The following is a 25,702-nucleotide window of genomic DNA, read 5'->3' on the forward strand; positions in this document are numbered from 1 at the left end:
GAAGGTCTAAGTCCTGAAAGGAAGGACCAAGACTAGGAAGAATTCATGAAAGCCTGAAAGAACTGGCTCATCCTTAAACTCTAAAAATCAGCGATCTCCTATTTGAGGTCTCTAAACAACCTCCTGTAGATTCACTATAATCAACATAGAAAGAGCAAGTGCAATAACAATATACAAAACAACGGTGTATTGATAGGATTACGCGGTTATTTCAGTAATTGAAATATAAACAAGTAATCACAACACAATAACACACATATACAAAATACTTTACCACTTATCATCTCATGATCGGTACATATACATATACACAAATTAACAATCTCAATTTCAATGCAACAGTTAAAGAATGGTCCCCTCATGGAACCCACACCCAAGTTGTTAATGTGTCAAAACGTGACACCCAATCTAATAATATGTCGGAACGTGACACCTAGTTCAATATTATGCCAGAACGTGACATCTGATCCAATTATATGCCAGAACGTGACACTTAATCTAATTATGTGTCGAACGCAATACTCAATCCAATCACAATGAATAGTCTTACACAGTTACAATCATCAAGTAACAGGATTGCATCCAATTGATCGTAAATAGTTATTTCATTTGGTTCATTTCATCTTTCCCTATTCACATATGCATACAATGGATCAGTTAACAAGCATATATGACACAGACAGGAAAACAAACCATCACCTACCTTGAAACCAAGCCTGAATGATCTTACAAGACTTGAGACTTCTTTTTTGGAGTCTTTCAACTTATTCTTGGTCCAAAATAATTACGCATATGCAAAGAATTAATAAAATGACCTAATTTACCTAAATTATATCATAATACTTAGCCAAGTTCATGATCCTAATATCCAACTAGGGTTTTTTCCACCATTAATTTCAAGCCAACTCCCCCTCCCCCCAAGGATAATTAACAATGATTCTAGGTTTTGAGAATCAAATTATGGATTAGGAGAGTAATTAATTACCTTTGGTGCGAGAATTTATGGAAAAATGATAAGAAACTGTCCTAGGTCTTCCCTTAGCTCTCAAAAATGAAGTTTTGCATAAAATAACATTTTTGGGGTTAGGCTCAAAATTTTCAAGTTACTGCTCAGACGTTTTCTGACACGAATTCCTCCCCCATTGATTTATTCATAACGAAGAGAACAATTCACACAATAGATACCAATATACCACTCGTCCCTGAGTGACAAAACTAGAAAATACTAGGCTAAGGCAAGAATAGAGTAGTACTTAAATTGTCAAATAAGCAGGGATACTTGTCTCGTATGTCCTTCTCGATTTCCTAAGTAGCTTCTTCCATCGGATGGTGATTCTATTAAACTTTCACTGATTTAATCTCTTTGTTTTTCAACTTCCAGATATCATGATCTAGAATTGCAACTGGCTTTTTCTCATACTAAAGATCTTTGTCTAACAAAACAGAGTCTCACTTTATGATATAATCTCCATTTCTATGATACTTCTGTAACATGGATACATGGAATACTAGATGGACTCTAGATAGGCTAGGTGGTAAATTCAACCTATCAGCCACTAACCTACACAGTCAAGGATTTCAAAGAGGCCAATGTAGCAAGGACTAAACTTGCCCTTCTTGTCGAATCTCATCATCCCCTTTATGGGTGACACTTTCAGAAAAACTTGCTCACCAGCCTGAAATGTCATCTCTTACATTGCGATCTTCATATTTCTTCTATGGACTCTAGGCTACTAAGAGCTTATCTTGGATGCTTCCTACCTTATCCTGAGTATCCTTTACCTAGTCAACCCCAAAGGCTTCACATCTCCACCCTCAAACAACTATATGGGTGATCTATATCCTTTTTCATAGAGTGTCTCAAATGATGATGTATCAATGCTGAAGTGATAGTTGTTATTGTATGAGAATTCAAACAAAGGTAGAAATTTATCCCAACGCTCCCCAAAGTCAATTACACATGTCCTCAACATGTCTTCCAACACCTGAATGGTTCTCTCTGGCTATCCATTAGTCTATGGATGAAAAGTTGTGCTGAAAATGATTTGAGTGACCAACTCCTAATATAATTTCACCTAAAACTTAGATATAAACTGCGTACCACACTCTAAAATGATAGAAAGTGGCATCCCGTATACCCTTACTATCTCTTTAACATAGATCTTTGCCAACTATTGAGCGTTATAATCTACTCTAACTAGAATGAAATAAGCTGACTTCGTCAATCTGTCAACCACAACCCAAATAGAGTCATACCTTCCCAAAGTCATAGGAAGACCCACCACAAAATTCATAGCTATCATTTCTCACTTCCATTCAAAAATGGGCATTCTCTGAAGTAACCTGCAGGCCTTTGGTGCTCATACTTCACTTGCTAATAGTTCTGACACTTATCCACAAACTCGACTGTATTTTTCTGCATGCCAAACCACCAATAAAGTCGCTTCAAGTCTTGATATTTCTTGGTCACACCTGGATGAATAGATTATCCTGAACCATGAGACTCAGACAACACTTTCTGAATCAATCCATCTGCTCAAAGAATACAAATTCTCCCCTTAAAACTAAGCACCCTACTTACATCAAGGGTTATATCTTTGGACCTTGCGCAACAAAGTCTTGTAATGACCCTGAAGGTTATTTTTGATATTTTTAATAAAATTACTATTTTATCCTTTTCGTTAATTTTTTTGAGTCACTTTTAGTTGGGTTTGAAAGTTGGTTTTTGAAAATCTTGTGAAAAGTTGAGGTTTTGCTAAAGAAATAATTTTAAAGGCTTAAGTTGCCAAATTTTAAATTTTGGTGTCATTTGGAGTTTCGAGACTCGGAATGGAATTCTGTCAATTCCATCAGTTATGGAATTTGTAATTGGTCTAGGAGAGTTTTCGGAACTAGATTCAAAGTTGAAACATGGATTTTAGGTCTGAAGTTGGAAATTGAGTTAAAGTTTGATCCAAGTTTGACCTTGGTCAATATTTGGGGTTCGCGAGCTCGGATTGGATTTTTGATGATTTCAATAGTTTTGGGAGGTGATTCTAACGCAAAAAATGGATTCATTGTAATTTTTATAGATCTCGAGCGTATTTGGGTATTTCAAACGCCAAAATTAGTTTAATTGCGATTTATCGGATTTCGGGTGAAGAAGGCCTCGAATTCCAATTCCAATAATTTCATTGAGTCTGAAATGTCAAATTTAGTAAGGCGGCATATATAGTTTGTGTATACGAAATTCTGAATGAATCTCGAGGGTTGTTTCATAAGTTTTCGAGACTTAGTGAAATTTGAGTTACTGATCTCTGGTGCCCCCGCTTTAGCGTGGTAGGTGTCGCTTTAGCGAAGATCGCTTAATCAAGACCCCATATCTTTAGCAACGTCCGCTTAAGCGATGCCCTAGTCTCTTTAGCGAGGCAGACCACTTAAGCGAGCGAACCCCTGATCGCAAAAGCGATTGTCCGCTTTAGCGATCCTATGTCGTTTTAGCAACATCTGAGAGGGATTTAGACGATGTTTAAGGTGTTTTCACCATTTTTGAATATTCCAAGCTCGGTTTAAGTGATTTCTTCAAGGTTTTTCATGAAAAAACTCTCGGCTAACGTAATTCTAACTATGTACTTCAATTTCCAATGATTATTTATGGATTCTAACTTCAAAATATACATTTCAAATTGGGAATTTTGAGATTTTCTTGAACACAAACTTTTGTAAGAAAAATGGAGATTGTGAACTCATTTTAGTATTTTTTGAAATGGTTTTCACCACTAGATCACTAACTACTTGAAGAATTTTTTCATCTAAAAATATTCAAATTTTGAGTTCGTTTTCCGACAAGAGATTTTTGATCATTTTACTCTTTTCACTCGAATTGATTGATTGTAGTGTTATTGACTTCGAAATGTGATTGTGAGTATATATTTAATTAAAGTGTGATGATTTGAAGTATCGTCGAAGAGGTAAAGACTTGACTTTGGATTGATCGTGACTTTGGCTAAGGCAAGTGAAATTCTAATCTTTTGTTAAGTGTGTTGAACCTTGTATTTTCCTATGTGTGGGAGTAAGGGTATAATTGTGATAGTAGATTGATTATGATTCATCTATTATGAGACTTTGATTGTGGAATTCTGGTGTAAGTAATGGTATAAGTGTTGTAAAATCTCGGGTTATTGACTGTTGTGTGATTGTGGACTATACGATGCTATATTATGACTATTTATTCTATATTCACTCATTACTTGTGTATATATCTATTTGTGATGGCTGAGAAAGTGAGATAATGTATATTGAGGTCGAGGTGATTTGCCGAGGTTTCTTTCGGTGGTCGAGGTCTTTTTGGCTTATATTATGGTCGAGGTCTTTTTCGACGGATATTATAATCGAGGTCTTTTTCGGCGGATATTATGGCCGAGGTCTTTTTCGACAGATATAGGTGAGGTCTTCCTCGGACCCTGCGTATAACGGGAGCTTAAGTGCACCGATCTGCCCTTTTTTTATTATAGGTGAGGTCTCTTCCAGCAATGATGATAGATACATAGTCCATGTAAGGCCCTCATGGGTTTCGGTCTGAGGTGATCAATGGATGTGTATCGTAGGACAGATATGCATCACGATTATTTGACATTATATTTGCATCTATTTCATTCTGTGGTTGTATATGATTGAAATTTCCTATGTATGCCTGAGTACAGTGATGAGAATATGGATGCACATTCTATTTGTGAATTGTTTGGTATATTATAAGTTAATTACTGTATATTCAGTATAGACTGGGTTGTCTGAGTGCAGGTGTATAGTTTTGGAGGTATGTGGTTGGGATGTCAGGAGTACCTGTGTTCCGCATTGTTTTACTTAGGGTTTAGTTTTCATTTGTTGAGTACCGTGTTGTTGATGCTCACCCCTTTCTTCTACACTTGTGTAGGATCTGAACTCAGTACCTTCTACTCTTAGCATTCTATTGATTAGACCGAGCTTCCGGACGTGTGAGAGGTAGAAGTTTATCTTCTCTGGCCTACTCTCGCCACCCATTTACTTTATGCTTCTTTCTACTTGAGGACTGAGATATTTAGACTTGTACCTTTTTTATTTCTATTGAAATATTGACTTGTACATGTGACACCAAATCTTGGGTGGTTTAGACTTTTCTTCCACTTACCTTTATGTTTATACATATAAATATCTAGTTACGGGACCATTGGCTTGAGGGATTTCTCTTCTAGGAGGCATTTATGAAAATCGCAAAGACCAATCGTTAAGAAAAGAACCTTAAGGCACAACTTTATCGCACAACATAGATCATGAAAGAAGTGAAGCATTTCCCTAAGTGCCTCGTAGCCTACTATTCATAGATGTGGCATGCTTCACACTGATGAACAAGACTCTACTCAATACGGCATGTTTGACACCCTAGAACACTTGAACCTTATACTCTGATACCAAGTTTGTCAAGACCCGGACTAGGTCCTAGCTTTGACACGGCGAACGGGAACCCGAAGGATCCCAACCAAGCCTCTTAGCATAGATTTCATTCATAAGGTAAGATAAAACATAATCAAAACAAGCGAAAGAAAAATCTCTAACATGAAAGTCTAGAAATGAAAACGAAATCTCAAGTCATATGTCCAAACGAACTACATCAACTCTTATGTCTAAATATGCCTCTATCATACTAACATAGGTGGGGGCATAGAACAAGCCACTAGCTCCCCAACAAGAAAGAAACGTCTGAAAATAATAACATAGTCTAGAGGTAGAAAGAAAAGAATTAAGTTCGATAGGTAGTCCCTGAAGCATGAGGACTAACAAATCAAGTGAACAAGTCTTCTATCTAGCCATGAGAGTATGTAGGGTGATCGCCGAGCCCTACATTATAACACAATGCAAGCAAATAAAAGTATGCATTCATACTTTGAATGTACTAAGTATGTGAGCAATGAAATACATGACATAAAATCAATGATGTATGATCAAGACTAAAGCACATAATAAGTAAACCATTTATACGTGGTAATGATTCAAGAGTAAGGCTATTGTCATTTAAAACCATAACGAAATCTTATGAAAAGAACTTATACAATGCATGGATAGTCACGAGTCATAATGAGAAATCATAAGAGAGCTTGCAAGTTCATAAGTAGTAGTACGGATCTTAAATTACATTGAGAGTCATAAACCATGGGTGAGAGAACATACTTTACTTGTGAGAGACATATTAGCCATAGTAAGAAATACCTTAAACATTGAAAAAAGGGACATTGTACCTTTGTGAGAGTGACTGTTAACTGACATAAACCATGTGAGATATAACATGGAGTCCTGATGTTACCCCAACATCGGAGGAAAGGGAAGAACTACTTGCCAAGATAGACTCAGTTATGTCTAACTGGATCTACTAAGCTATATGGAGGATCGAGCCTCAACTTCAGGTGACCCTCAAAGGAATCAAGCCTCTCCTACGAGTGATATTTTATCCTACGATGGCACGTAGTTATGGAACAATGGTATCTTTCTACGGATCTCTTTCCTTTTCAACGGGAGAGAATGCATATTCCAATGTCCACTCGATGTTAAGTAAACTCTCAATGGAATAGACAAACCATAAGATATAAAATCAATATCATTCATATCATAAACCTAAATATCAATGTAGGAAATTTATAGAAAACTCATTGAAATTATCATTTATAATCTTCACCAAACTTCCGTAAGTCTCAAATATCATTTATAAAAGCCTTCATTGAAAAATCCTTCGAAACTAATCATAATTCATGAAAATCACCATTGAAAATAACATTATGCATGGGCATTCATAATCCAACCTATAATAAATGTAGAATTATGCTTATAATAATCATTGATAATAATTAAAAAATGAAATTTAAACAACCCAATGCAATTCATCAAAACTAGGGTTAGAAAACAATGAAATCTAAGGAGATTTTTGAGGAAAATCTTGGGGTTCCATGGGTGAAAGGAACCCATGTATCAATCCCCACATACCTCGATGAATTCTAGCCTTGAACTTGAAAAAAGGGGGACTTGATGTTCAAGAAACCCTAGCAAATTTCTTGATGATGAAGAAGACCTTTGAAAGGGGTCTTGGGAGAGAAGAATTATGGATTTTGAGAGTTAATACGAGAATGAGAGTTTAGGAATACTTAGGATAGTCATTAGTTGAGAACCTAGTTCCAAAAACATCCATATACATTAGGAAAATTATACAAAAAAGACCAAACAACTCCTCATAAAACCTGATCGGAAGACCATATGAATCACTCTTTACGAGTCGTCAAATAGTTTACGGGTAGTAGACCCAATTCGTCTTGGCAACCCCCCAAAAAAGCTGAAAAATGAGCCTCTGATCTTCTTATATGATTCATGTTTACGAGTCGTAAACATTTATACGATTTTTAGCTTTTTCCTATGAGTCGTAACTCAAGATCCTAAAATTTCTGATATGGCAGTCTATGGTAAAATGGTGATACCATTTTACTCAGAACTCCAAATGAGACAAACTTGGTGGCGTTGGAAAGAGGACTCAAAGTTCTTTAATTTTTTAGGTTATGGGTCACATAATTCTCTCTATTATAGGAGATATTCTTGTTTAACGTCGACCCAAGTAAAATCTTTCACCAAAATTCAATCGGTAAGGAAGCTTTCTACTCGATTTTGTGCTAGAGGATTCTTGTGATCTTAAAATATCTCTAAATCTATTCCCACACTGAAGAATTGGCCTTAACACCTATGCACAATTAATAATCACCTTGTACGACCTTACGGATGGCCCTCTACAGATCATCATTTCCTCCACGGGTTGTAAACCCAAATCATAAACCAAGGTGCATGAAACATTAGGTATTCGAAGGCATTTGGCTTCTACGACTCACCCTTATAAGTCGTCGACTGTCCTACGAGTCGTATAAATGACACGTCAACTTCCCCCTCTACTTAGTCAAAAATGAACTCAGGACCCAATCTTACGAGTCCATCTACGACTCGTCAAACTTTCCATGACTCATCCTATTGAGTCGTTTCAAAAATACTGAGTCTTGTTATTTATCAAAAATCAGACATTGACCCTACGAATCATTTCTACGAGTCGTCAACTCTCTTACGGGTCATAACTCGACTTGTAGACCTTGTTTACACTTAACCAAATTTTCTATCCTTAGTGTCAATCATACGACTCCGTCCTACGATCCGTATCCTCTATTAGTCGTAGGTCGACTCGTGGGAACTGGCACAGTCCAAATTTTTTTCAAATCTCCTTTGTTTTGACTTTTCAACTTTCTAGGTCTTACAGCTGAGTTGTCGTATGTTCTTTCGGCAGATGGCTAGGAATAGAGAATCAGCTTCTACTGGACGAAGGAATCCAGCCCTTGAGATTGCTACGGAGACCCCAGTTCGGGGTAAAGGTAGAGGCAGAGCCAGAGGCCAAGGAAGGGATCCGGGTAGAGGAGCGCACTACTAGAAATTTGATTTACTGCAACAGTTGCTACGGTTAATTCTAACGGTTCATATAGCTGTAGCAGTAGATATCCCTATTGCCACGGTTTTCATTTTTATTAATTGGCAACGGTTAATAGTGTATTGGTACGGTTATGAACCGTCGCAATAGAGTTTTATGCAATAGTTGTTTCCAAGTTATTGCTACGTTTTTTATTTCTATTCAACAAGAATTTTATTATATTGCAACGGTTTTTATATGGTAACACAAAAGTTTTAAACTATTATAACTTTAGCTCAATGGCTATTGCTATAGTTATTACAGGGTAATGCAATATTTCTTTAATTTTAACAACTGTTAATTTTAGGCTATTGCAATGAATAATATTAGGCTATTGCAACATATATATACTATTAGTCCACTTTCACAAATATTATTGAGCTATTGCAATAATTTATAACATAAAATACACATAAATCGATCACGAAAGGAACTATTCATTACTAAAAGTATAATCCAAGATTCATGGTTGGATAATATCAATGAAAGCAAAATTTACAAATATGTTTTGACCATTCAAAAAGGTTGAACAAATGTACCAACAGTTTTTGATCTTTGATCTTGGGTGCATTTATGAGCTCATGTACCATGTTTGCCCATATTTGTTAGGCGTTTTGTGAAGACGTTGGAGCTAAAAGGTGTGTTTTGAATGAAATACCAATCAAATGTGAATTAAGGTGTGTGTTTAAGTAAATGTAGGAAGTTTGGAGAAGCACAAGAAAGAAGAGAGAAATTTGGTCTGTAGGCACTGTAGTGGCGCGCCGCGCCAGGAGGAAAACAACAAAATCTCTGCAGGCACTATAGGGCGCACCGCGCCAGCATGCAAACTTCAGAGACATATTCCAGGCGCTATAATGGCGCGCCGCAGCACTGCAACGCCAAGAACTTTTTATTTGTTTATTGTTCTGGGTCCGACAATAATTGAAGGAGGACATTTAAATAGATTTTTAGGGCTAGTGAGAAAGCAGCAGGCGCATTTTGTATTTGAAAAAGAAGAGCAAGAAGTTCACAAGTATTTTTAGGTTCCATTTCTTCTTCTTTTCTTGTTCTCATTAATTTGTATAAAGTTAAGCACTTGTTTTTATCATTTGAAAATGAGTAGCTAAGCACCCAAAATCTGGGGCTATAGCTACGAAGTCATGGTTTAATATTATTTGAACTTGGTTGATGATGGGTTATTGATTTTAATTACTCTTGTAGTTATGATTTTAATGTTTGGCCAACATTAGAATATATGTATTATCTATCTTGGATTCGGAAGAGGACAAGTAGATAGATCAAAGAATGGAAGAAATGTGTTCATACTAGAATAATCTAGGATGATTCATATATAAGATGCTTGTGACACATACCTATATACCACGTTTGGTTATGATAAAGAATGATAGTTTAAATGCATCTTTATTGTTTCATGCGTATCCCCACTCAATGATGTAGTTAAGTTGATGATAAAGATAGACAATTATAGGTCGAGAGATCATGATTGGATTAATATCCCTTTTTGATCAATAATTAAATAACCCATCGAAGGCTGAGCTCAAAGAGTAGTAAGCTTGACTTCATGTAAACTATAGCCCTAGAATTTCTTGTAATCTGATTAATATACATAACTACTGCATTGCTCTTATTCGTAGAAAATTTTCTTACATCCTATTAACAAATTATCTCAAATCCTTCACACGATCGTAATTAGTGTAGTTCGTTGAAAAGAAGAAATTAGCCTTATTAAGATCCCTGTGGGTTCGACATCTAGCTCGAAAGAGCCGCTTTACCACTTTAGAGACTAAGTACACTTGCGTGTGCAATTGTAATCCAACAATCTTCCAAAATAAAAGATTTCTAGAACATAGATAAAGTTAACATTAATCCAATTCAGCTCCTATGTCAAGCCTTCAGTACTCTTTTCATCCCCCTGTTCGAGTTCATCACCTAAATACAATTAATGAAAATACAAAATAATTTAGCAATTTTTCACAAAAGCTTAATGACTCCGCGTCAGTCATATATTTAAAAGTTATCACTATATATCTACAACAAACATATAAATTCAGTAAGCTCAAAATGACATTAAACAAAAATAGCATAGTTTCAGGAGATATATGCTTACTACTTCTGAGAATTATTCCATCACTGCAAGTACAATTCAACAGTTAATCAAAGCTAATAGCATCCTCACCAATGGTTCAATTTACAATATTTCTCTAATAGCCTCACTAATAGCATCACTGCAAGTACAATCCAACTACTAAAAACTAACCAATAGGTCAATAACTCATAGCCGACGAGGTCGACTCTAGAAAGTACTAAGCTAAGCAAACGTTCGACCAGGCCACCATTAGAGTAAATAGCTAACAACAAGTTCAACAAGGCCGTACTCAACAGTCCCTTCTCACGTAAATGGTACAGCAGTTCAATAGACATAAAATGCTAAAGTAACAAAAAAGTGTTTCCAGATAAAAGCATTTCGAAGAAAGCCGCTGAAAAGAGTTTTTGGGGCTATGAAAGTACGTGTAATATAATCTAAACATGAAATTATCTCGAGATTCATTAGGCAATGATCCAGAGGACTGACATAAAAAAATTAAATCATCATCACACTCAATTAGCAAACGTGTACACCATGACATCAGAAAATAAACTTTCAAGTGTAGCCAAGAGTATAAAGTTTTCTATTACCAAACATCTGTGCAAGAAGAAGAAGTCAAAATAGAGAATTAGCAACACTAACCTTGTTCAGCCGCTTGAGTAGAAGTAGCTTCTCTTGGTGAAGGAATGGACAATGCTGCTAGTATGTTAGGGATCAATTAATCCTGCATGTTGAGTTGTATTATATCTGCAATAACTTCTTGTCACATAGTTCTCTTTTGTTCCTCCATTTGTTTCTCCATTTTTTGCATCCTTTCTTGCATTTGTTGCACTACATCATTTGTTGTATTTAAAGTTGGTTCAGAATTTCACACTTTTTTAAAGTAGTCTTTGTAACACCCACTCCATAGAGATTTAGACGTCCTGGATGTTTAGGACCCATGACGGCTGAAAATGCATCAACAGACTAACTGCGCTCATTTGTTTTTCAATTTTCTCTATTTCAGCCTAGCAGAGCATATCCAAAAAGCACAGTCTTGTAAATTAAAATTTAGAATAAATAATTGATCTCAGTAAAAGTTTGTAAATAGATAGTATTTTTTATTAGTTGTGTTTTCATTTGAGGCCTTGTACAAACGCCTGGGTTTTCTTGTTCTTGTGACCACAAAGAGATCCTTAGGTGATACATTTTCCTGATTTTTTGCCTAGTCAAATAAAAATGGATATCAGAAGTTGCTTAAATTACATGTTAAGACTAGATAATAAATAAGTGAACACACCAATTTATTACGGACTAAAGCAAAACTCTTTTTGCCGGCAATGTGTGGATTCATCAGCTTTTTTCGATTCTCAATAATTATTTCAGACATTTTCTAGAAATAAATGAATCAATAATGTTAACTAAAAGCATTTGAGTGCTGCATAATGTACTAGACGAAGTCAGTTTCAAAGCTCGACTCATAACAGCTTCAAACATAAATCAAATCAGAATTAAACAAGTGAAAACTTACAACCCAATATGCCAACGTTAAAGTCTCTCATTAAGATACATCTAATTGACAATCCTTGTTCTAAATGAGAATATGCAAAATAAAGGGATGATAGAGAGTAAAAAAATCGGGGAGGCTGCTATAATTATCAAACTCACATCAATTAGTCAAGTTTAGATTCGAGACAATATAGTGACCAAAACAGGCTAGTAGCCCTTAGATTAGGCAAGAGTCTTGAATCATTTTTTACAAGTCTTTAAGAAACGAACCAAATGAGATTCTCAAAGGACAAGACAGATTAGACTTTTAGACAAGCCTTCTTGATTAATCAATCATATATACACAAAGGAGTTAAGACTGAGTCGAAGTTATTTACTTAAACATTTGGAGAGTGATATATATGCCTGTAGGGTCGTATTTTTTGTCAATGTGCCTAGGAAGCCACTTAACTCTGTTACAACTTCATCAATAGGACCAATTGGTTGATTTTACCTATTCAGTGGGATCAATTTACACTCGTGTCGGCCATGTATTTTATGCATTTGCATTCTACCTCTTTTATTTTGAGTGAAAACGCCTTCAACTATAAGAAAATACAAAAAATTAGAAATTATGGATGAATTTAATTAGTTTCTAAGCTTATATGTTACCTTGTTCTTCAAGTTGTTCATCTGTTGGAGGAGTGACTGAATTCATTTGCACTTGATCCTCTACAGGTTGCTGGTCAAGAGGCTGCTCCTCGAAAGGCTGCTCCTCTACAAATTATTTGCTTCAGATTGTGGTGCTACCGGTTGTTGCTTTTCAATTAATTTAAACAGCTGTCCTTTTTCTAACTCTATAGCTTGAACAATTTCATTTGTTATCAATAACCGTTATTTTTTATTTACCAAGAATGATAACGATCCAGATTTAGCATGTCTTATTTTTTGCTCTTTTGTTTCTTTTTGAAGATTTTTGTTGACTCGTGACTATCCAAATCTTTGTAAAATAAAACTGAAGAGGTTAAAAAGTCTGGCAGAGTACACCTGCCCTTAAACATAATCAACAAGATCTTACAAATCACATCTTTTTAATCAGTAAAATATGAAACCAAATACGTCTCTCTGTATAAAAATCATATTCGATTATATGAGACAAAGAACTGAAAATAAAATATACCCTTCATGGACATTTCAAGTTGAAAAGGAAGCAACAACATAGATTCATGGTGAAAAATAATGCTTTAACTTCCTCACCATTTTTTCCAATAAACCCAAGCCATAACTTCCCTCATCAACAATGCCATCCTCTTCTCCAACAAAAAATATTCTGCTATTCAACAACCTTTCTGAAAATATATGTTTTTTATTTATTTCTTCTTTGTTCATTTTTGTGTTTATATGAAGCCCCTTAGTGCAGAATTTTCAAATGTGAATAACAACAATGAAAATGAGAAAAACAAATAACAAGAGGATCAAGAAATGTATCCACCTGATGAAATCAATCAGTAGCAGCAGCATATTCTTTTGTTTCTTACTTGAAAAAACTCACTGGTCAAAAGATCAATATTCAACCATTAACCAAGGAAGATTTTAGCTTCGCGAAGATGAATAGCAACCAATGGACTCAAGCTTGGAATCCAACTTTCGAGATTCTGCTACTCAATGGCCTAAATGGGAGATGCAAAGAGAAGTGTAGCAAAAAAATAAACACAGAATCTTAATAACTAATACAACTATAGTTCCAACATGTATGACAAAGAAACAAAAACACAACAAATAAGCAGAAATCAAGAATCTAGCAGCAGAAAATGAGCAGAAATTTAGAATCTCAAAAATAAAGAAATCAGAATATGGAGTTTTATTGGTCCATTTACGAGCTTTCAAATGACTTATCAAGAAAATCATTAACGACACGAATACATTCATGGTGGATCTTAGGAGATTCATCCAACTTTTATCTCCAATATCCATTGAATATCCTACATGACATGAGCAAAACATTAAAGCCAATAAATTCACGAGTACAAGCAATATCAAGAGAACTTAACCTTTCAAAGTTATAAATTATCTTGAATTATTAACCAAATCTCAAACCTCCACATTAATTGCACACCAAACATGGCAGTGTTAATCGTAGAACCCAACAAATATTGAGAAGTTAAGTGGTATAACAACTTCTACCATTTAAGAAGCTTTGTACAAATGGGGCAAAAATTCATAATCAAAACTAATTATAGAAAATTAGTATTCCAATATTCTACGTTATCTTGTCAGCTTTGGATTGTCTACAACAAATTGTAGGAACAATAAGTCTTGACTCTTGCCCAACAAATTTGTCACAGAAATGAGAAAGTCACATCATTGCAATTTCAAGTTTTATTTTCTTTTAACTATTGAGGACGAGATAAAATCACTCAACACTTTTACTTAATGTAGCTCAATAAAAATAAGGCAATACATTATACATACACAACATATGACTTAGAAGTCTCGTGCAAAACTGAAATTCGTCACTAAAATTAACAATAATTACATATTGTTGAAGGTTTGCGAAATAACAAAGGAGACAATAGAATAGCAAGACAAGCTATACAAGGTTTCATGTGCAAACTTGATTAACATATCTCATGTAATCATATGTTAAAGAGGTCAAATAAATAAAAAAATAAAATGATTTGTTGGCAAAGCAGGCAAAGGATAGAGAGTTGATTCTGCCACTTAACTATGAAATAGATTTTTGTATGACATGTCTTTCACGATAAAAAATTATTTATGTAAGTGTACCCTTAAAATCCTATGTTTCAACTGGTTGAAGGTTTACTCTAACATAGCATGTGAGTCCTAATAAGGTTATTCACTGGGGGTGTCTATTACCTAATTTGCTTAACAATAGCAACTTAAGAGTGAATAACTTCAAACCCGGGGATTGTGGTGCTTAAGACTAACTGTCCATCAATTATTGGTTATCGCTTTTCATGACACTTGATAATTTGAATGGTGCTTGCCAGTTATTCAACATTTATTGTCGTAGATTGAAAAATGAATACAAATATAAATGGATACGTTACCTGGTCACCAAGATAGACGTGCCGTATCGAGATGTCAAAGAATGCTTCGAACCAACAATGGATTTTAGTTCATGTTCAGAGACATTTTGAGAATGACTTTATATCTGTATTACATAGCAAGCATAAACTCAGAAATTTAATAAAAAATTTAGCCTCAAGTTTCAATATCCTAAATGCTAATAGAATCGACATAAGTTGAATGAAATGTTCTATTCACAATAAAAATAATAGAAAAATTAAAGTTCAGAACAACATTTTTAAACTTTCAACCAACAGTGAATTTCAATTCACATAGACAGACCAAACTCAAAACGCAAATAAAAATTCTCAAAGCCTAAGAAAAAAATCAACTACTAATCAATTTTGAAAATGGAGTATCAGTTGGAGAATTTGGTGGAGTCGATAAAGTCGAAGGTAAGGAAATTGAAGAAATCAAAAAAGCCATATATCAAGATGAAAAAAAGCTCCAGTGTCAAGGTTGAGATCCGCAACAAGAAAGCTCATAAGCTCGTCGAGAAAACTCTCCAAACAGCTAATCATCCTGGCAAGCATAGCCTTTAATTCACAATTGTTAACAGACAGTTTCATTTGTGTAATGAAATAGAGCCTATTTTAACTGTTCTTCACTTGGTTTAGTAGTATGTTACATAACCCCTTACTTTTGTTCTTCAAAACAATTGGGTTAATTTGGACTTAAACATATACTATATGCTCTACAAAATTGAATTAGTCACGTACTGCCATGGATCATTTAATTTAGTATCCACCAGCAGAGCAAAAGAAAAGGAAGAATTTAGAGATGTTGGATTCAAAATGATTGTACTTGATTATATACACTTTACTTTATAAGCAAATTCAGAATCCTTTTTTGGTCTTTTTGTAGGTGATTGTGAAAACAAACAAAATATGGGCAATCCTCTTAAGTGAAGTTGTAACTTGAGTCTTAAAAATCAGATCAGTCCATTTAGTTTATTGTACAGAATAAGATGAAAAGTATCTTAGATTTTTTTACGTGAAAATATGCTTGTGCGTGCTTTTGAAAAAAAATCAACTACAAATCAGAATTTGACTCATAAAATTGAAAGACTTTCCGCAGAGAGATCTCAAAACTTCACCAAACTTGAATACAATCTCTAAATAACAAATAGATTATATCGCAGACCTAGATTAGGAAAAATAACATAGATTTCAGACAAACCAATATGTTATTCTCTAAGATTTTTCAAAAACCATCTAATGGAGTTTCTGATTTTTCAAAAACCATTCAAAATCCATTCAATGGTACTTAGAAATAATGGAGTAGTAGAGGAAACTTAAAAATAGTACACCTTTATAAACAAAAGTTCGCTGTTGAAGAAGACCATTAGAGCTTCACACTGTAGAATAAGAACTTGCTGTCCAAGAATACCAACGAGCTTCGCCAGAGAGCTCGTCATTCACCAGAGAGCTCGCCGTTCACTGTTGTTTTCTTCATCAAAAGCTTCCCCATTGTTTTCCGGAACTCAATAGCATAGTGATTTTGAATGAAAATGGGTTTTCTGGAAAAGGTCTTTTTCTTTTAGAATCTTTAATGAGATGAAAATATTTAGCGCTTGCAAAATTTGTGGAGGGAAATATATTTTGGGGACAAAAATCAAAAGTACAATATTTTTCCTAAAATAACCGTAGCCATTGAGTTGTCTATTGCAACAATTCTAAAATTCGCTGCCATAGAAGCTCTATAGAGACGGTTGTCGGGATATTGCCACGATTTATCATAAAAATTATTCTATTAGATCCGAGGATATATTGCAACAGTTTTAACCGTTGCAATAGATAAGATATTGCTATGGTTGTATAACTGTTGCCATCTAAACATTGCAGTAGGTCAAATTTCTAGTAGTGGCGGCACTAGCCAGGGATCATGAGAGGGGTATTCTCCCGAGCTTGCGACAGAGGCTAGAGGAGAGCAGGTTCCTCCTGAGTATTAACAACGCTATTACTACAGGATATTCTACTGAAGGTTTTAGGCGTGCTCGAGACTATCGCACAGACTAGCAGCCCAGCAGGTACACCAGGTACATCACAGATCTGAGTGAGGGTTTAGGTCCCGGGCCAGCAGCAGGTTCCAGAGGCTCAGAGACAAGTGCGGCAACCGCTAGGAGTCCCGATAGTTGAGATTCCTCCAGCACCAGTAGTTGAGGGTCAAGATGCACCAGTAGCTGCATTGACTAAGGATGAGCAGCGCCGGTATGAGAAGTTTAGAAAGATGGACCCACCTTAGTTTCAGGGTGGGAAGACCAAGGGACCATATGAGTTTTAGGCTACCTATAGGGAGGTTCTGGAGACAGTTGGGTTGGCTGAGTCCCATGGTGTCCATTATGTTACTCTTCAACTTCATGGATCGGCTAGAGAGTGGTGGAGGACATATTCCAGGTCTCTACCAGTTGGGTCTCCTCTAGTGACTTGGGAGATATTCAGCAATGCCTTTTATTATCGTTTCACCCCATAGAGTGTGAGGGAGGAGAGTCGCATTAGATTTGAGAGCCTGAGGCAGGATGGGATGTCCGTTTCTGAGTATGAGGTTCCCTTTTGTTAGCTAGCCAGACTTACCACCGCTATCAGCCTTGATGAGACCGAAAGGGTTAGCTATTTCATGAGAGGTTTGACTTACTCTATCCCCAAAAGGACCCGTGCTTCTGGTCAGTTTGCGGGTACCTCATCTAAAGGTAAAGGTACTTACAAAAGAGGTAATTCCTTTCAGTGTAGAGGGTTGGTTTATGCTGTTATGCCAGCATCTGAGGGTGGACAGGGTCATCGTGGTTTATACAGTTCAGGTCAGAGTTCGTCCGGGTCACAGCAGAGGCCTACAGGCTGGGGTGGTTATAATATTCTTCCTATTTCTTCGCAGAAGCCATCCACTCCGAGATCGTATTTTGGGTTTAGATCCCTAGACTATTTGGTCTAACAGTTCCCCATGCAAACTCATTCCAGTCCGTATCATTCTTACACAGTAGCGCCAGTCAGGGGTTCGACAATACTAGCCAAAGTTTCAACCTCACCGATCCGGGGTCGTGGTAGAGGTCAGTTCGACAGAGGTGGTCGTACCGAAGGTAGGAGGGCGGCTGATGCCCTAGAACTATAGGGTGGTAGAGGAGTTGCCTAGACAAATGGCGGATGGAGAGCTTATTTTTATGCTTTTCCAGGTAGACCCGAGGCTGAGACCTCCGATGCAGTCATCACAAGTATTGTTCTGATTTGCCATCGCCCCGCATCTTGTTATTTGATCCTGGCTCCACTTACTCATATATGTCTGCATATTTCTCTTCTGGGTTTGACTTGCTATGAGATCATATTTTCATGCATGTGCATGTTTCTACCCAGTAGGAGAACCCTTAGAAGTGCATAGGGTGTACTGATCCTATTTTATTTCTTTAGCGGGTTAAGAGATGATGGTGGATATATTATCCTTAATATGGTAGACTTCGACGTCATTTTAGGTATGTACTGGTTATCTCCATATCATGCTATTCTTGATTGTTATGCCAAGACTGTGACCTTAGCTATGCTCAGTAGGCGCGGATAAAGTGGAAGGGTTCGAGTGGTTCTTATCCTAGTAAAGTTATTTCTTGTATTTAGTCCTAGCTATTGATCGATAGAGGTTGTTTTGCGTATTTGGCATTTATTGGTGATTCTATTGTTGAGCTGCCTTTTATGGAGTCTATTCCTATAGTTCTAGAGTTTATAGAAGTGTTCCCTACCGATCTTCCAGGGATTCCACCTGATATGGATATTGATTTTGATATTGACCTTGAGCCAGACACCAAACCCATTTATATTTCTCCTTATCGTAGGCTCCAACTGATTTGAAGGAGTTAAAGGAGCACCTTCAGGATTTATTGAGCAAATGGTTTATTCGCCTTAGTGTTTCACCTTAGGGTTCTCCGGTCTTATTTATGAAGAAAAAGGATGGGTCCATGAGGATGTGTATGACTATATACAGTTGAACAAGGTGATTTTCAAGACAAGTATCCTCTTCCCCGTATCAATGATTTATTTGATTAGCTCTAGGGATCGGGCCTATTCTCTAAGATCGACTTAAGATATGGATATCATCAGTTGAGGATTTGGCCTTTGGATATTTCTAAGACAGCTTTTCGGACCAGATATGTCCACTATGAGTTTCTTGTTATGTCATTTTGGCAAACTAACGCCCTCACGGTATTTATGGAGTTGATGAATAGGGTGTTTCGTCCGTATCTGGATTCATTTTTTATTATTTTTATTGATAATACCTTGATTTACTCCAAGACTGAGGCATATCTTGAGAAGCATTTGAGAATGGTGCTCCAAAAGTTTTGGGCAAAGAAACTTTATGCCAAGTTATCCAAGTGTGAGTTTTGATTAAGTTCAGTGGTGTTCTTAGGGCATATGGTGTCCAAGGAAGGCATTAGAGCCGATCTGGCTAAGATTGAGGTGGTTCGAGGATGGGCTAGACCTACCTCAGCTATAGAAATTTGCAGTGTTATGGGTTGGCGGGATATGATCGTTATTTCGTTCAGGGCTTCTCTACGATAGCAACACCATTGACCAGGCTCACTCAGAAAAATATAGTATTTCATTGGTCGGATGAGTGCGAGGAAAGCTTCCAAAAGCTCAAGGTATTATTGAGTACTGCACCTGTGTTGACCTTGCCTAAGGAGGGTATTGACTTCACCATGTATTATGATACATTGGAAGTGGGTTTAGGTGGAGGGTTGATGCAAAAGAGGAAGGTGATAGTTTATGCTTCGAGATAATTGAAGATGCATGAGAAGAACTATTCTACCCATGACTTAGAATTGGTAGCGGTTATCTTTGTTTGAAGTTATATGTGCATTATTTGTATGGAGTCCATTGTGAAATATTCACTAATCACCAGAGTCTACAATACATATTCAGCCAGTGGCACTTGAATTTGATGCAAAAAAGGTGGATTGAGCTTCTGAAGGATTATGACTTGATTATTATATATCACCCCGGGAAGGCCAATATGGTGGCTAATGCATTGAGTAGGAAGACTTCTAGCATGTGAAGTCTCGCAGCTATTCGAGCCGAAGAGCGACCCTTGGCTTAAGATTTTTAGAGATTAGCCAATAGGTTGGTGAGATTGCAGCTTTCTAATGAAGGCTAAGTGCTTGCTTTCATAGAGGCCCGCTCTTCTTTGATAGATCAGATCCGTGAAAAGAAGTTTGAAGATGAGAAATTATGTCTTATTCAAGACAAGGTGACGAGAGGTGAAGCTAAGGAAGTAGTACTTGCTTCAGATCATGTTTTGAGGATTGAAAGTCGCATTTGTATGCCCAAGATGGGTGATTTGGTCAGATTGATACTAGAGAAGGCTTATTGCACTCAATATTCTATCCATCTTGGGGTAGCAAAGATACATCACTACTTGAGTCAACACTATTGGTGGTGTGGTATGCATAAGGATATCGCTAAGTTTATGTCCAAGTGTTTGATATGCCAGCAGGTTAAGTGTGAGCACTAGAGGCTCGAGGGTGAGTTTCAAAGGATGTCCATTCCTACTTGGAAGTGAGAGATGATCACCATAGATTTTATGGTAAGTTTTCCTACTACAATGGGAGGATATGATTCCATTTGGGTTGTGGTCGATCGATTGATCAAGGCTGCTTACTTCATTCGGTTAAGGTTAATTTCACGGCGGAGAGGTTGGCTCAGCTCTATATTAGTCGGATTGTTAGACTTCACTAAGTTCTTATGTTCATTATATCCGATCGAGGTTCACTATTCATATCTCACTTCTAGGAGGTCTTGCAGTGTGGGTTGGGTACACGATTAGATTTGAGTACCATATTCCACCCTTAGACATATAGACAGTCTGAGAGGACTATTCAGGTACTTGAGGATATGTTACGGGCATATGTGATTGATTTTGGTGCTCGGTGGGATCAGTACTTGTCTTTGGCAGAGTTCAGTTACAATAACAGTTGTCATTCCAGTATACATATGGCTCCTTTTAAGGTATTGTATGACCGGAGATATAGGTCGCCCATTGAATGGTTTGATTCTTTGGCAGTGGATAGAGTAGACACTGATTTGTTCAGAGATGCTATGGAGCAAGTTCGGTTGATTCAGGGTAGGTTGTTGACAACTCAAAAGATCTATGCAAACAGATGGGCTCTCAAACTTAGGTATTCATGGTCGGTGACCGGGTATGGTTGAGGGTCTCACCCTTGAAGGGTACTATGAGATTCGAGAAGAATGGCAAGCTCATCCCTAGGTATATTGGTCCTTTTGAGATCCTAGATCAAGTGGGAGAGGTGTCCTACAGACTTGCCTTGCCACCTAGTCTGTCTGTTGTACATCCAGTATTTCATGTTTCTATGCTAAGGTGCTATATCCTGGAGTCTCATGTGATTTCCCTTAATTCTGTGGAGATGAGCCCAGATTTGACCTATGAGGAGGAACCGATAACTATTTTGGACAGACAAGTCAGGGAGTTGAGGACTTAGGCAATAGCTTCGGTGAAGGTTTAGTGGCGGCATCGGCCCGTGGGAGAGGCTACTTGGGAGTTAGAGTCAAAATGTAGGCCCGCTATCCTCATCTTTTTCAGACTGAAGGTATGTCCCTTGCTTTATGTTTGAGAATGAACATGATTTTTAGTAATGGATGATGTAATGACCTTGAATGTCATTTTTAATATTTTCAACAAAATTACAGTTTTACCTCTACTATTAATTTCCCCGAGTCACTATTGGTTGGATCTGAAAGTTGATTTTTGAAAATCTTGTGAAAAGTTCAAGTTTTGCTAAAGAAATGAGTTTTGCAAGCTTAAGTTGTCGAATTTTGAGTTTTGGAGTTATTTGGAGTTTTGAGACTCGAAATGGAAATCCATTAATTCCATCAGTTACGAAATATGCAAATTGGTCTAGGAGAGTTGTGAGAACCATATTCGGAGTTGAAACATGGATTTTAGGTCTGAAGTTGAAAATTGAGTTAAAGTTTGATTCAAGTTTAACCTTGGTCAACATTTGGGATTCAGGAACTCAGATTTGATTTTTGATGGTTCCAATGATTTCGGGAGGTAATTCTAACGCTAGAAATAGCTTCATTGTAATTTTTAAAGGTATAAAGGGTATTTTGGGTATTTCAAGTGCCGAAACTAGTTTAATTGTGACTTATCGGATATTGAGTTAAGGAGGCATCGAATTCAAATTTTGATAATTTTATTGAGTCTGGAATATCAAATTTAGTAGGGTAGCATATATGGTTTATGTATATGGGATTTCGAACGAATCCTGAGGTTGTTTCGAAAGTTTTTGAGACTTAGTGAAATTTGAGTTACTGATCTCTGGTGCCCCCACTTTAGAAAGGTGGGTGTTGCTTTAGCGACGATCGCTTAAGCGACACTCCATTGCTTTAGCGGTGTGCGCTTAAGCGATGCCCTAGTCGCTTTAGCGATGCAGACCACTTAAACGGGGGTCGCTTATTGCAAAAGCGATGGTCCGCTTTAGCGACCCCATGTCGCTTTTGCGACATCTGAGAGGGGTTTAGATGAGGTTTAAGGTATTTTCACCATTTTTGAGCATTCGAAGCTCAGTTTAGGCGATTTATTCAAGGTTTTTCACAACAAAACTCTTGGGTAACGTATTTGTAACTATGTACTTCAATTTCCATTGATTATTTATGAATTGTAACTTCAAAATGTGAATTTCAAATTAGGGATTTTGAGATTTTTTTTAACATGAACTTTTGAAAGAAAAATAGGGATGATGAACTCATTTTAACCTCATTTTTGAAATGGTTTTCACCATTAGATCCCTGACTACTTGAAGAATATTTTCATCTAAAAATATTCAAATTTCAAGTTCGTTTTTCAATAAGAGATTTTTGATCATTTTACCCTTTTCACCCGAATTGATTGATTTTAGTGTCATTGGCTTCGAAATGTAATTGTAATTGTGAATCTATATTTGATTAGATTGTGGTGATTTAGAGTATCGGCGGAGAGGGAAAGCCTTGACTTTGGGTTGATCATGACTTTGACTAAGGCAAATGAAATTCTAACCTTTTATTGAGTTTTTTTAACCTTGTATTTTCCTATGTGTGGGAGTTAGAGTGTAATTGTGACAGTAGATTGATTATGATTCACCTATTATGAGGCTTTGATTGTGGAATTCGGGTGTAGGTAATGGTATAAGTGTTGTAAAGTCTCAGGATATTGATTGTTGTGTGATCGTGGACTATACGGTGCTATATTATGACTATTCATTTTGTATTTACTTATTACTTGTGCATATATCTATTTGTGATGGCTGAGAAGGTGATATGAGTGAGATGATGTATATTAGGATCGAGGTTTCTACTAGTCGAGGTAATTTACCGAGGTTTCTTCCAACTGCTGAGGTATTTTCCAACTAATATTATGGCTGAGGTCTTTTCAAGCGAATATTATGGCCGAGGTCTTTTTCGGTGAATATTATGGCCGAGGTCTTTTTCAACGAATATTATGGCTGAGGTCTTTTCCGGCGGATATTACAACCAATGTCTCTTCCGACAATGATGATAGATACATGATCCATGTGATTAGGATGTCAGGAGTACCTGTGTTCCGCATTGCTTTACTTAGGGTTTAGTTTTCATTTGTTGAGTACCGTGTTGTTGGTGCTCACCCCTTGCTTCTACACCTGTGTAGGATCTGAGCCCGTTACCTCCTGTTTTTAGCATTCTGTTGATTGGATCGAGCTTCCGTACGTGTGAGAGGTAGCAACTTGTCTTCTCTGGTAGACTCTTGTCACCCTTTTACTTTATGTTTCATTCTACTTGAAGACTAAGACATTTAGACTTGTACCTTTTTCATTTCTGTTGAAATAGTGACTTGTACATGTAACACTAAGTATTGGGTGGTTTAGACTTTTCTTCTGCTTACCCTTGTGTTTATTCATATAAATATCTAGTTAAACTTTTTCTTTCCACTTTTATTTCTGTTTATTGACTTACTTAGACACTTAGGCTGACTTGCCTTTAGTGGGTTAGGCAAGTTCAATCACACCCGATTTCGGATCGTGACAGTCTTCTCTTTGATTTCATTGAAGTCTTCATCCTCACACTGCTTGGACTTGATTTCCTCAATAAAAGTAGGCCTTACCTCAATATTGGCCAGCACCCCAACATTCTTTGAGATGCCTAACCTCACAAACTTAGCCTCCAAGGCTTGAATATCTCTAGCCGGGGGCCGCTTACCGTACCCAAACAAGCTAGATTGTCCATAGTAACTGGATTTCGACTTAATGTGTGTACCACCACATTATCCTTAACTAAATGATACTGAATGGTGACATCATAATCTTTGAGTAACTCCATCCACTATCGATGTCTCAAGTTCAAGTTCTTCTGAGTGAACAGGTGTTATAGGCTGTGATGGTTAGAAAACATTTCATAATTGACACCATAAAGGTAATGCCATCAAATCTTTAGAGCAAAAACTATTGCTACTAACTACAAATCATGCATAAGATAGTTCCTCTCATGAACCTTCAACTACCGCAAGGCATAGGCTACAACATTCTTATTCTTCATCAACACAACACCACGGAAATAGGTCGTTTCATGAAGAAAAGAATAGAAGCTGCTAGAGATCATCATCGTCTTCACCTAGAAAACATCACTAATTTTGCAATTAGATTATACCAAGTGGCATAATAAGAGTAGTATCAATACAAGTAATACGTACTATTAGGCATCATAGGTCTACCTGAATCCATTATATAATATCATATAAATATTCACAAGAAACATGAAATATGTCACGACCTAACCCCGTAGGCCGTGATGAGTGCCTGAACTATACACACATGTGTACCCCTGCCAACTATACATAACCCACCTCCTGTTTGTACTCAAAATGCACCAACATGTAAGAAACATATAAGCCGATGAGGCTGTAGTAATGTAGAGGGTGGTTCCATAACACGTATATACACGAGCCGACAAGGCCGCCACGACACAGGGAACGCCTCTAAATCATAAGTCATATCAGTACAGCTGTACATACATATATATACAACTCATCTACCACTCGTATACAACTCGTATGCAGCTCAAACACAACTCATTTACAACCCACATACACATAAAACTCACATACATACAATCCATATCTGTATCCACAGACCTCTAAGAGTAAGAAAACAGTAACATAAGATGGGACAGGTCCCCCGTCGTACCCGTGAGCAAAACAAATATATACAATAAGGTTTAGTACCCAAAATCAGGCTCCAGCACAATGGAGCACTTTCGGACTGCTGAGTAGGACTCCTATGCTGGCAGATCCCCAAACGGTGTATCTGTACCTGCGGGCATGAATGCAGCCCCCCGAAGAAAGGGGGTCAATACGATATATGTATTGAGTATGTGAAATATAGTATAACATAACATAGCTGGAAACATATCTGACACAGAGAAACAGGGAATAAAATGTCATATAAGGAACCTATACCTGAATCATGGGAATCATAAACATGCATGCTGAAATTATACAATATAGCCGGTCCTTTTAGGGAACCGGGGAAGCATACCTGTAGGACCATCATAGGTCCG

General features: G+C 36.9%; 1 protein-coding gene and 1 long non-coding RNA gene across 3 annotated transcripts; one reads left to right on the top strand and one right to left on the bottom strand.

The window, feature by feature from the left end:
* Window positions 1–10,076: 10,076 nt before the first annotated feature.
* Window positions 10,077–16,859, bottom strand: LOC129882823 (uncharacterized). Of its 2 annotated transcripts, XR_008765833.1 has the most exons (6): window positions 16,450–16,859; window positions 15,122–15,225; window positions 13,543–13,720; window positions 12,723–12,827; window positions 11,226–11,590; window positions 10,077–10,426 (listed from the first exon to the last, which is right to left on the bottom strand). It is a non-coding gene; the product is annotated as an uncharacterized LOC129882823 (long non-coding RNA). The 2 variants fall into 2 exon arrangements; XR_008765832.1 differs by having other exon boundaries at window positions 13,543–15,225.
* Window positions 15,491–15,872, top strand: LOC129882822 (uncharacterized). Its single transcript, XM_055957287.1, has one exon. The coding sequence runs from the start codon at window positions 15,491–15,493 to the stop codon at window positions 15,680–15,682; it is 192 nt and encodes a 63-aa protein (XP_055813262.1). The 3' UTR covers window positions 15,683–15,872.
* Window positions 16,860–25,702: the final 8,843 nt, after the last annotated feature.

This window comes from Solanum dulcamara, chromosome 3 (assembly GCF_947179165.1).
Source record: "Solanum dulcamara chromosome 3, daSolDulc1.2, whole genome shotgun sequence".
Lineage (NCBI taxonomy): Eukaryota > Viridiplantae > Streptophyta > Magnoliopsida > Solanales > Solanaceae > Solanum > Solanum dulcamara.

Coding starts and splice junctions, on each gene's coding strand:
- LOC129882822 (XM_055957287.1), top strand. CDS start 15,491: ATGGAGTATCAGTTGGAGAATTTGGTGGAGTCGATAAAGTCGAAGGTA.